General features: G+C 39.1%; 1 protein-coding gene and 1 long non-coding RNA gene across 2 annotated transcripts in view; one reads left to right on the top strand and one right to left on the bottom strand.

Moving 5' to 3' along the window:
- LOC143276458 (uncharacterized) overlaps positions 1 to 12,500 on the bottom strand; it is a 471,243-nt gene that overhangs the window by 207,202 nt on the left and 251,541 nt on the right. The gene's annotated exons all lie outside the window — the stretch shown is intronic.
- The window catches only part of LOC143276391 (uncharacterized), a 16,644-nt gene continuing 15,686 nt past the window's right edge, over positions 11,543 to 12,500 (top strand). Inside the window, exon 1 of the mRNA XM_076580879.1 lies at positions 11,543 to 11,660. Within this exon, the coding sequence (XP_076436994.1) occupies positions 11,647 to 11,660 (14 nt within the window). The 5' untranslated portion in view covers positions 11,543 to 11,646. The remainder of the gene's footprint in view (positions 11,661 to 12,500) is intronic.

The following is a 12,500-nucleotide window of genomic DNA, read 5'->3' as shown; positions in this document are numbered from 1 at the left end:
TTTGTATTATATTCAACTGCCTTGCATGTGTTATTTCAGTCTGTGTTCTGCTGTACACTTATTTTCAGTTTACATCTGTCTAGCGTTATTCACTTGCAATTATGCATCAATTAATTATAATATGTTTATGTATTTGTGTGTTTCATTTGCATCGTGCATGCATGCAATTTTTTTGTTTGTTGGTATTGAAATATATTGCATATATTGAACACCAATTAAAAAATTTAAAAAAATTCTAGATTTAAGTTAATTTTTGGACAAAGTTTTGAAACGTTTCATGTAAAATGTGAGTGGAAAAAAAACAACCTGCATTTATCCGATGTATGTTTCGCTTTTTTTTTTAATTCTTGTTGGTTTTGTTGTTGTTATTGTTGTTTCGGGTTTGTTTTTTTTTTTGTTGTCGGTTTTTTTTCGGGGAGGAGGGGGGTGGAGGGGGTGGGGGGGGTCTTTTTCTTTCTTTTTTTTCTCTTTTTTCGGAAAGGGAGAGGGGGGGGGGGGCGGGAGGGTAAGTTTTGTCTTTTTTTCTTTTTTTTACCTAATATACTTATGCTCGGCTCGGGTTATAAACAACGTGATTTGAACTGAATTTGTTTGAGTCAGTATGGCTGTTTGTGTTGTTCCGCTTCAGCAGCGAGCGCAGTCCATCAACAATTCCAGAGTATCAGAAGGAGAGCTGTGTGCTATATAATGTGGAGAGGGAGAGAGAGAGAAGAGAGAGAGAAAGAGAAAGAGAGAGATGGGGGTGTGAGGGGTGGGGGGGTGGGATGAAGATTGCGATGCAGAGAGAGAAACAGAAACAATCGAACAGCAGGCAGGCTATGGGTTTGATAGATGTGTACAGATATGTCTGGTTAGATAGCGATGTAGAAAGATACATGGATATGCAGATAGATAGATAGATAGAGAGAGAGAGAGGAGGGGAAGGAGAGAGAGAGAGAGAGAGAGAGAGAGAGAAGGGTGGGGGAGAGACAGAGGATCAGAGACACAGAGACAGACAAACAGACAGACAGAGCGATAGAAAGATAGAGAGACAGAGATAGAGACAGAAAGACAGACAGACAAAGATAGGCAGAGAGAGAGAGAGTGTGTGTGTTAGAGTGTGTGGTCAAGCAATCAAGCGTTTATTCTGTTGGCGTATGGGTAAAATGGACAGACGGATTGAAGACATCACACACACACACACACACACACACACACACACACACACACACACACACACACACACACACACACACACACACACACACACACACACACACACTGCCCGCAGTATACTCATGAATTGAGCTGTATTTCAAGTTGCTGGAATAAATAGGTTTGAAAAAAAATACGATCACAACGTATTATCATTAATCAACTGTTTGTATTTTAAGATACTGGACTAATAAAGTTTGAAAAACGTTCCAGGGAGAAGGCTAACTCAAGCTTCTTATGTAGTCTAATGAAGTTGATTAATGCTGTCTCGTTTTGCTTTCACCATTGATTGTTCTTTCATTCGATCTTCTGGCTTTCAGGTCTGTTCGATTAATCACTTATCGTTTATCAGTTTGATACATTTTATCTTTTGCTTCTGAAAATTTAAAGACCTTGTACATATGACAATAGGAGTGTTGAATTTAAATTAATTCTAACAAGCGCCATAACTGTCATTTCAAAGCAGATTCTCTTTTATTTGATTGGTTTATTTTTATTTTTTTGCCTGTGCAAGTTTGAAAAAGCCTCATGCATATGACATTGGGAGTGTTTAATTTTTTACCAAGCACCGTAACTTTTGTTTCAAAACGGAACAATTAACTTTCAAGCGAATGCTTCTTCCATCATTTTGCATACAGAAGAGAGAAATGCAGGCAAGACTTTTGCGCAGGAAGTCATGTGATGATCTGTTATCAAACACCGGAAGTGTCTGATATGTTAATGAGGAAGTTTCATGACTCCTATTCTACAGTTATTGTTTGTTGGTTGTTGTTGTTGTTTTTTTTTTACCTGTCCGATTGTAAGCTTACTGGGAAAATGTTCATCATTGCTAGCTTTAACTGAATTGTCTCTTTGACATATTTTGAGAACGATTTGTTCGTTGTGTGTATATATATATTCATATTCCTGTCACCTGTACGTGTCTATGTGTGTGTGTGTGTGTGTGTCAATTTTATTCGTCATATCAACCGTTATGTATGCGTATTTATAATCATAACAACAATGTATAAAGCCAACACATGGGTATGGTGAATATTTTATAATGCTTTTTCGAAGTACTCATATATGTATAGGTCTTTCTTCTTCTTCTTCTTCTTCTTCTTCTTCTTCTTCTTCTTCTTCTTCTTCTTCTTCTTCTCCTCCTCCTCCTCCTCCTCCTCCTCCTCCTTCTTCTTCTTCTTCTTCTTCTTCTTCTTCTACTTCTTCTTCTTCTTCTTCTTCTTCTTCCTCTTCTTCTTCTCCTCCTCCTCCTCCTCCTCCTCCTTCTTCTTCTTCTTCCTGCAAGAGTGTTAGTTGTTTATTGTCCCTTTAGTATGGCCTTTCGTGTGTTTTGGGTGCGCGCGCGTACACACACACACACACACACACACACACACACACACACTCCTCCCATTCATTACCGCAGACAAGGGTCTTCTCTCTCTCTCTCTCTCTCTCTCTCTCTCTCTCTCTCTTTGTGAGGACAAAGTGATATTTCTGTGTAATTGACTGATAATTTGTTCTCGCGTTGTTGTTTAATTATTGAATTATTAGTGAATCACAGAGAGGGCCCAAAATGTGTAGAGCACCGGGTAAAAACCACGCTATGATGACCATTGGGTTATGTAATGCCCAGTGGACCCACCTCGAGTGGCTGGCAGGCTAGCAGGCAGGATTCAAAAGGGTGTTGATACAAATGTGTATCTGAAAACTGGATGTTAAAACCACTCAGTCAGTCAGAGTAAAAGTCTACCAGGTGTTAAAACCACCACTGGTTATTTTAACGGGCCGTGGTGTAGCGTATATGGTTTGTCCGAACGCAGTGACGCCTCCTTGAGCAACTGAAACTCAAACTGAAACTCTCTCTCAACCTACTTGATAAGCAAAGGGAGGTAACACAAATAACAAAGACACAGGGGCTGCTGACGATTTGATTTGGAAAGGTTCAGGTTTCTTCTGTCTTCTTCTTCTTCTTTCTTCTTCTTCTTTCTTCTTCTTCTTTACACCCAGAAACTACGCTGTTTGTGTCTCTTTTTTCTTTCCTTTTTTTCTTTTTTTCTTTTTTTTTTTTTCTAGGTCAAGGGACAGTCACTACAGAGAGAAAGCTCTCTGTTGTTATCGATGTTATTTGGAGTTGCCGCAGATCCTTGATTAACTAGTTGTTTGGTTGTTGTTGTTTTTTTGTTCTGTTGTTGCTGCTAGTTGTATTATTTTGCTTTGCTTAGTTGTGTTTTTTCTTCTTCTTTTTTTTTTTTTTTTTTTCTTCTTCTTCGTCTTTTTCTGTTTACTATTCTTATTCGTCGTTCTTATTATTTCATTTTATTTCTTTATTTTTATGTGTTGTGTCGTTAACGCATTCTTTATTTTTATGTTTTGAGTCGTTAAATGGGCAGAATTGTAAAAAAAAAAATTAAAAAAAAGGCTTTTACTGTGCCTAATTCTTTACCTATTAAAGATTCAACCAGTCAATCAATCTTCTTCTTTTTCTTCTTTTTTCTTTGGGGTGTGGGGGGGGGGGGGGTGCTTCGTTTTTGTTTTTGTTTTTTCTTTTCTTTTCTTTAAGAGCGACTGCATTATGTTCAGGTTATATTTTTGGTTCTCATCCTGTGGTGAAAAGTTGACGGATTGTTCCGTTCTTCTTTTCCGTTTGTGTGTGTGTTGTGTGTGTGTGTGTGTGTGTTGTTGTTGTTGTTGTTGTTGTTGTTGTTGTTGTTGTTGTGGTGGTGGTGGTGGTGGTGGGATAGTGGTGGTGGTGGTGTTTGTTTGCCCTGAAATGACACAATGTTGTCGGCAGTGCTGGAAGCAAAGATCTTCTTCTTCGTTCGTGGGCTGCAACTCCCACGTTCACTCGTATGTACACAAGTGGGCTTTTACGTGTATGACCGTTTTTACCCCCGCCATGTAGGCAGCCATACTCCGTTTTCGGGGAGGGGGGTGCATGCTGGGTATGTTTTCGTTTCCATAACCCACCGAATGCTGACACGGATTACAGGATCTTTAATTAACGTGCGTATTTGATCTTCTGCTTGTCGTATACACACAAAAGGGGTTCAGGGCACAAGCAGGTCTGCACAAATATTGACCTGGGAGATCGGGAAAATCTCCACCCTTTACCCACCAGGCGCCGTTAAGAAGCAAAGATCAACTGAACGAACATCACTCAAGCGCTGGTTCAAGCTCGGGTTTTTGTTGTTTTTCTGCCTCTTGTTGTTGGTGGTGGTGGTGGTCCTATGCATATTTAGCTGATGTTATGTCAAATATGATCCTCGGCATGAAGTGGCAAGACAGAGTCTCCAACCTCCAGGTCCTAGAGAGGAGCGGCCTGCCCAGCATCGAGAGCTTGCTGATCCAGTGCCAGCTACGCTGGACAGGACACGTTGTCCGCATGACAGACAGCAGGATCCCGAAGATGCTTTTGTATGGCCAGCTGAAGGAAGGCCACCGTGAACTTGGAAGACCCTGCAAGCGCTTCAAGGACACCTTGAAGACAAACCTCAAAGCCTGTGACATAGACATCGCTTCCTGGGAAACTGATGCCCTTGACCGCTGTCGCTGGAGGATGCTGTGCTCTAGTGGCATAAAGACGTTTGAAAACAAGAGAACGCTGGCCATTAAGGAGAAGCGTGAGCGAAGGAAGCAGGGTTTAACTTCTGGAGACGTTTTCCCTTGCAACACCTTTAGGAAGTGCTGCGCATCCAGAATCGACCTCTTCTCCCATATGAGGACACACACCGACAGATAAGCCTGCCTGCCTGCCTACTCATCCGTCGGACCGACGGGAGACTCCATCATCATCATGTCAAATATATAAAAAACAAAAAGAAACTAAATTTTTTTTATACAACCCAACAAATATTATGTAGACAGAAAGACCAAGCATTCGACACCAGTTTGGAAGAATCTGAAAAAAAGAAGAAATGATGACACGAAGATATTAGTCCAAAGAAACTTTCTTTTCCTTGATAAAGACAACATTTTCTTTAAAATATTTTCCAGCCTTTGATAAGTACCTTTGTCATAATTATATTTCTGTAATATGGGCATTTTATTTTCTGATGTTCGACCTCTTATGTTTTAAATGATTCACTTTTTATATCAAGGATGATGCTTCAGCTCTATGTTTTAAATAGTTTTACTCTTTATTTTAAAGATTTTTTTCGTGACTGTGATGATTTAAAGCATTTCAAAATGCTTCGGATTTTTATTGGGGGTTTTTTGTGGGTTTTTTTTGTTTGTTTGTTTGTTTTTTGTTTTTTACCGGTTTTCATTGTCGCTGCTTGCTCATGCCTGCTATATATGTGTACTATTTGCTCACTGCTAATATCAAGCTAATTGCTGACGCTTTTTTTTTTTTTTCTTTTTTTTTTTTTTTGTATTTGTGTGCTTTTTGGCCGCTTTGTTTACACGTTTTCGATTTTTTTTTTTTTTTTTTTTTTTTTTCTTTTTTCAATTTGGTATTTTGTCTGCATTCCCGTCATATCCTAAGCTTTTTCTGTATGTATGTATTTGTTTCCCGGAATGTGTTTCGATGTATTTGACCACAAAAAAAAGAAAAAAAAAAAAAAAAGAGGAGTAAACAGTTCTCTATCAATTGTCTCTTGTCTGTGTCTGTCTGTCTGTCTTTCTCTTTGTCTTTATGTCTGTTTCTCTCTCTCTCTCCCTCTCTCTCTCTCTTTCTCTCTCTCTCTCTCTCCCTCTCCCTCTCTCCCTCTCTCTAACCGTCTCCCTTTCTTTGTCTCTCTCTCTCTCCCTCTCTCTCTCCCTCTCTCTCTCTCTTGCTCTGTCTGTCTGTCTCTCTGTCTCTCTGTCTCTCTTTCTCTCCCTCTCTCTCTCTTGTCCTGTCTGTCTGTCTGTCTCTCTCTCTTTCTCTCTTTTGTCTCTGTCTGTCTGTCTGTCTGTCTGTCTGTCTGTCTGTCTCTCTCTCTCTCTCTCTCTCTCTCTCTCTCTCTCTCTGTCTGTTGTCTGTCTCTCTCTTCGTTCTCTCCCTCTGTCTCTGTCTGTCTGTCTGTCTGACTCTCTGTCTGTCTCTCTTTCTCACCAACATTATGAACGTTACAGGTCTGACAGAAATTGGTACCAATCTTCGTGAAGAAAAACAAAACAAAACAAAACAAAATGTATCCAGACAGCGCATCTGTATTCTCAAAGACAATTCCGTTTCCTTATATATATATATATATATATATATATATATATATATATATATATATATATATATATATATATATCTTTTATTCGCTTATTTGTTTATTTATTTATTCATTCATTTATTTATTTTGTATCCGTCAATTTTCCATTCATTCGTTTGTTCATTTGTCTGTTTGTTTGTCTGGTCGGATTTTTGTTTGTTTTTACTTCTTTTTAAAGGTATGTTTTCTGATAAAAACCAAACTGTAATAATTGTATTCAACACCTATCTATTTTTATATTTTAAACGTATTTTCTGTCGGATTTTTGTTTGTTTTTACTTCTTTTTAAAGGTATGTTTTCTGATAAAAACCAAACTGTAATAATTGTATTCAACACCTATCTATTTTTATATTTTAAACGTATTTTCTGTCGGATTTTTGTTTGTTTTTACTTCTTTTTAAAGGTATGTTTTCTGATAAAAACCAAACTGTAATAATTGTATTCAACACCTATCTATTTTTATATTTTAAACGTATTTTCTGAATGTCTTTCTTTTAATTTGTAATGTACACGAACTGAGTGTCTTTATTATTACCAACTCCTTCCTGCTAATATATTTTATCATGAGTGACAATAAACGTATTCACACTGAAAACTAAGTGTTTGTGTGTGTGTGTGTGTGTGTGTGTGTGTGTGTGTGTGTGTGTGTGTGTGTGTGTGTGTGCGTGTATATGTCTGTTTGTTCTTGTTGTTTGTGTGTGCGTCCATGAGTGCGTGCATGTGTGTGCGTGTGCATGTGCGGGAATGGGTGTGTGTTTGTTTCTTTGTGTGTGAGTCTGTGCGTGCGTGCGTGCGTGCGTGCGTGCAGGTGTGTGTGTGTGTGTGTGTGTGTGTGTGACAAACTATGTCATCACACACAACGCACAAATAACATCTTTTTTTTTTCTTTTCTTTTTTTTACATCGTTTCATATAGTACCCCTTCCATGCCCCCATTCTGCAGATCGTATACAGCTCACTTACATCAGTTCCCATCCCTCCCCTCGCCCTTCTTCTCAAGTTTAACTTGACAACTTCAAACTTAGCTTCTAGTCATTGGATGAGACGATAATAAACTTGAGGTCCCGTGTACAGCACGCACTTGGCGCACAGGGAAATAAAAAAAACACACACACACAAAAAAAAAAAACCCCATGGCGACATAAGTGTTGTCCTTTGGCAAAATTCTGTCCAAGAAAAATCTACTCTGGGGCCGTTTTCAAGACCAAATTCATTTTGCCTTCAGGCAAGTTATCTTTGACATGGTTGGGACCCCTGGGGATAGTTTACCTTGAAGGATAACTTACCTTCGTATTCAAGATACACGCAGTTTGCTCAGACAGCTAATCCATTATCTTTTTTTTCTTTTTTTAAATCCCGATGACTCCCGTCTGCGCATGCTCTCAGTTTCACTTCTCATGCACCACAGCTCGGAACATTGTGGAGAGAGTTCGGAAAACACGTGCTATCCGTAAAGCGCGCCTGTTTTCCCTTTAAAAAAAAAAAAGAAAAAAAGAAAAATGCTGCAATAGGATCTGCCATATTTACCTCTGCTTCGTGGGCAGTCAGCCTTGGCATGTAGTAAGGGTACATTGCCTTCAGGTTTGAAGACACGCGGGTAGACTCTTGCGTTCATGAATACTGGCTATTGCTTACCCTCGGGAAGTTTGCCTTGCCTCAGGCAGATTACCCGCAGGTACACATTTAACCCCAGACACGATGTTCTCTTGAATACGGCCCAGATAGGTACACAAAATATACACGCGTGCACTCAAGATGACAAAGTGGTTCAAAGACGCTTAACTGCCACTATAGTGTTCAAGAGGGTCTGGGTTCGAATCCCACTCTCGCTAGAACCTTTCTCCCCGGCTTGAGTGGAAAATTCAAAATGAGCGTCTCTAGCCAGTGGGATGAGACGATAATAAACGCAGAGGTCCCGTGTGCGGCACGCACTTTGCGCACTGAAAAAGAACCCATGGCGACAAAAGTATTTTTCTCTGGCAAAAATTCTGTAAAGGAAATCCACCTCTGATAATTATGCACACAGATCCCAGTCAGTATACTGTATTTATATATCTACATGCACTCAAGGCCAGACTAAGCATGTTGGGTTATGCTGCTGGTCAGGCATCTGCTTTGCAGATGTGGTGTAGCGTGCGTATATGGATTCGACCGAACGCAGTGACGTCTCCTTGGCAAAGTGAAAATGAAAGTGAAACTGAAACTGAAGTCTCCTGCGTGCCTATCTGGATTCGACTGAACGCAGTGACGTCTCCTTGGCAAAGTGAAAATGAAACTGAAACTGAAACTGAAGTCTCCTGCTTTCCATCACTTCCATGAAAAGGTGTACCACTGTCTAGACCCAGAGTCTACCTGCTGTGAGTCCAGCGGCCAGGTACTACAGTCTGCATGTATGCGTGTGCGTTTAGGTTTACACCTTGCTCTATTTCTTCTTGTATATATATATATATATATATATATATATATATATATATATATATATTATTGTGTAAGGTGAGCCACGGTGACATATATATCTTTTGTCCAACCTTTGTCACGTTGAGAGTGTGTCGGATTTGCCAGTGGGTTGAGATAATCATTGTGTGGGGTCCGGCGAGTCAGTGACGAGTCTGTATGGATGCACAGTTCCAGTTTCCAAATGGATGAATAAAGATGTGGTTTGGCGTATTGTATAAGAAATTATTATTGTTAGTAGTAGTAGTAGTAGTAGTAGTAGTAGTAGTGGTGGTGGCGGTGGTGTTGGTGTTGGTAGTAGTATCGTCATTTTTTTTTCATTGTTGTTGTTGTTATCATTATTATCATTATCATTATCATCATCATCATCATCATCATCATCATTATTATCATCATCATCATCATCATCATTATTACTTTTATTATCACCATCATTATCACATTCAGCAGCAGCAGCAACATCATTATTATCATCATCATTATCGATATTACCAGTGTCATGAATATCATTATCATTATCGTCATCAGCATCATCAGCATCTTAATTAAGCAGCAGCAACAACAGCAACAACTTCATCGTCATTATCATCATCATCGTCGTCATTATCATTATCACCATGTAGCAGCAGCAGCAGCAGCAGCATTATAACCGCGAGTTATCGCCCTTGCTAACAGGGTTGTTTGCAAGGGGCGGTAACTGGGCAACACCACCTACATCATGATGATTGTGCCCCCTTGTCGATGGAGATGTCCTGCGATAGTCATCTCGTCCAGAGACGGCACCAGCTGCAACGTACAGGAAGTGTTCATTACACACACACGCACACATACACACACACACACACACACACACACACACACACACACGAGAGTTGCAACACTTGCTTGTAACTTTGAGAAGGCATTTCAAGCGTCTCCTCAACCTCAAATCGACACACACACACACACACACACACACACACACACACAAGCGTCTTGGCAAATTTACTACTCAGAGATGAATTTGGATTCACGCCGACTGTTAATAAGATAGATGCGCGTTTTTGGCAATGCGGAATACTTCTTTTCTGTCAGTGAGTCACATTCACTAAGTTGGTTCATCAGTGTGTTGTTGTTTTTTTGGGTGTGTTTTTTTGTTTTTTGTTTTTTTTGCTTTTTTTTTTGGGGGGGGGTTGTTGTTTACTTTTTGTTTTTTTGTTGTTGTTGTTTTGTTTTGTTTGGTTGGTTGGATGTTTGGTTGGTTGTTTTTCTTTTTCTTTTTTTTTCTTTGTGTGTGTGTGTGTGTGTGTGTGTGTGTGTGTGTGTGTGTGTGTGTGTTTTGTTTTGGGGATGGGTTTTTTTTCTTCTTTTTTTTCCCTGTTTTCTTCTCTTTTTTTTTTCCTTTTTAATTATTTATTTATTTATTCATTTATCTATTTTAGAAACGCGATTTCCCTACTGACGGCATTAGTTCAAACGATATTTGATGATACATCGTCTATCCTAGAACAACAACAACAACAACAACAACAAAAACAGCCGTGTTGCCTGTTGGTTGAATCGGAGAAAAGGTTCTACTACTAGACTTAACTGAAGACAGCTATAAAAGGGACTAGACTTAACTGAAGACAGCTATAAAAGGGACTAGACTTAACTGAAGACAGCTATAAAAGGGACTAGACTTAACTGATGACAGCTTTAAAAGGGACTAGACTTAACTGATGACAGCTTTAAAAGGGACTAGACTTAACTGAAGACAGCTTTAAAAGGGACTAGACTTAACTGATGACAGCTTTAAAAGGGACTAGACTAGCTAGCTGGCTATTGCTGCAAACGAGCTCAGATGAAAGTGACCAGTGATCACCCACTCCATCTATTTATGCAAGTTAAACAAACTGCAATGACACTCGCATGGCCTGTGAAACAAAAGGTCCCCAATCAGACTAAATCTGATAAGAATTGTGTTTGTCACAAGGTGTTCAGTGATAGATTTCTAAACGATTCCTGAACCAATTTACGCTGGATTGTTCGCAAAAGAAACAGCTCAACACCTACTTTCTAATGAGTATGATATGAAGTGTTGATTAAATAAGATGAATTTATTATCTTAATTTAAGTCACCTGAAAAGGGTCAGTTTTAGCGAGCTTGTCGCTGAAAATTACAGACTTCGTTGAATCAGTTTAATGTAGGCAAACAAAATGGTATAGATTTAAAAATGGAATTGTGACAATTCTGCCAGTATATAATACTTGCAGTTTACTAATCCAACAAAAGAGATATTTAATTAAATACGGTGCGTTAGAAGCACAGATTTCAGCTCACCCAATGACGTACAGCAACACTAGGTGTGGAGTGGTTGTCATTAAGTGACAATGAAAATCGGCTTTGTATCTTCTAAATGCCTAATCTGTTCTCATCCAAACACTATCATGGTGTGGTTTTAATTTCCAACAGCAGTCACATACAGAATTGTAAGGTAGCATTACGTGTGACGGAAGACAAAATGATGTAAGCTTAGCATCAGTTGAAATCCGTACACTGAGGAACAATTAAACTGAAATCAAGTATGCTTCTAACTGATTCAAGTGTGTGTGTAAGCACAACGGATATAATCTGCAGTAAACAATACCTAGATTTGATTTAATAGCTGTTTAGAGAATAGGTTTAGAATGGGCTTTGCATTCAAACTGGGAATGGCGTCACGCATTCTGCACGGGTCATGTTAGGTTAGTTGCGAAAAAAGCGTCTGCTATAGGGCTTGTGTGTGAAACAATTTTTGAAGCCAGCTGAGCACTTGGCTACACTGATTTTCAGGAACTGACAAAAAAAAACGTTGTGCGTCAAGCAAGGATGTTGTCGTTAAGGTAAGAATTTCAAACATTTTCTCTATGTTTTGAGATTTTTTCGTTGATTAAAGAAGATGCCAAAGCCTTCATGATTCATGTATGATTCCTACTATACAACAACAAAAATCAAAAACGTCTGCAGTGGAGGACAGGTTGTAATGAGTTGGAGCAATAGGGGAGGGTGGCGAGGGGCGAGGGGTACCAGTACACACATATAATGATCCAAATCTTCATTGTTTATTAACCCTTTGCTCTCCCAGCCTCATTATTCTTGAACTATGAGTCACATACCCCCAAATGAGGCAATTATATGTTTTGTTCTATGTTGTCTGTTTATTCTGTGTAGTAGCATATTCAGGATCCAAAGGTGATGTCAGACTTGAATAAAAAGCTGATTTACGTTAGCACATTTCTTCTGTCATTGCTGCTGAGTGCACATGTCAAATGATCGGTATAAGGACAGGCCCGGAGCTTCTTTTTCATTGTTTCACGTTCAAAGCAGTTCGTTTGACATATCATTGTTTCACGATCAAAGCAGTTCGTTTGGCATTTCATTGTGATCAAAGTAGTTCGTTTAACACTTCATTGTTTCACGATCAAAGTAGTTCGTTGACGTTTCATTGTTTCACGATCAAAGCAGTTCGTTTAACATTTCATTGTGATGAAAGCAGTTCATTTAACAGTTCATTGTGATCAAAGCAGTTCGTTTGACATTTCATTGTGATGAAAGCAGTTCATTTAACAGTTCATTGTGATCAAAGCAGTTCGTTTGACATATCATTGATTCACGATCATAATATCAATCTGTCAAGGGAGAGAACAACGAGACTAGAAGAGTGAAGGATGAAACAACAATAA

The sequence above is a fragment of the Babylonia areolata genome, chromosome 32 (assembly GCF_041734735.1).
Source record: "Babylonia areolata isolate BAREFJ2019XMU chromosome 32, ASM4173473v1, whole genome shotgun sequence".
In the NCBI taxonomy this organism is placed as follows: domain Eukaryota; kingdom Metazoa; phylum Mollusca; class Gastropoda; order Neogastropoda; family Buccinidae; genus Babylonia; species Babylonia areolata.
Note: the sequence above shows the minus strand (reverse complement) of the source record. Positions and strands in the feature narration are given on the sequence as shown.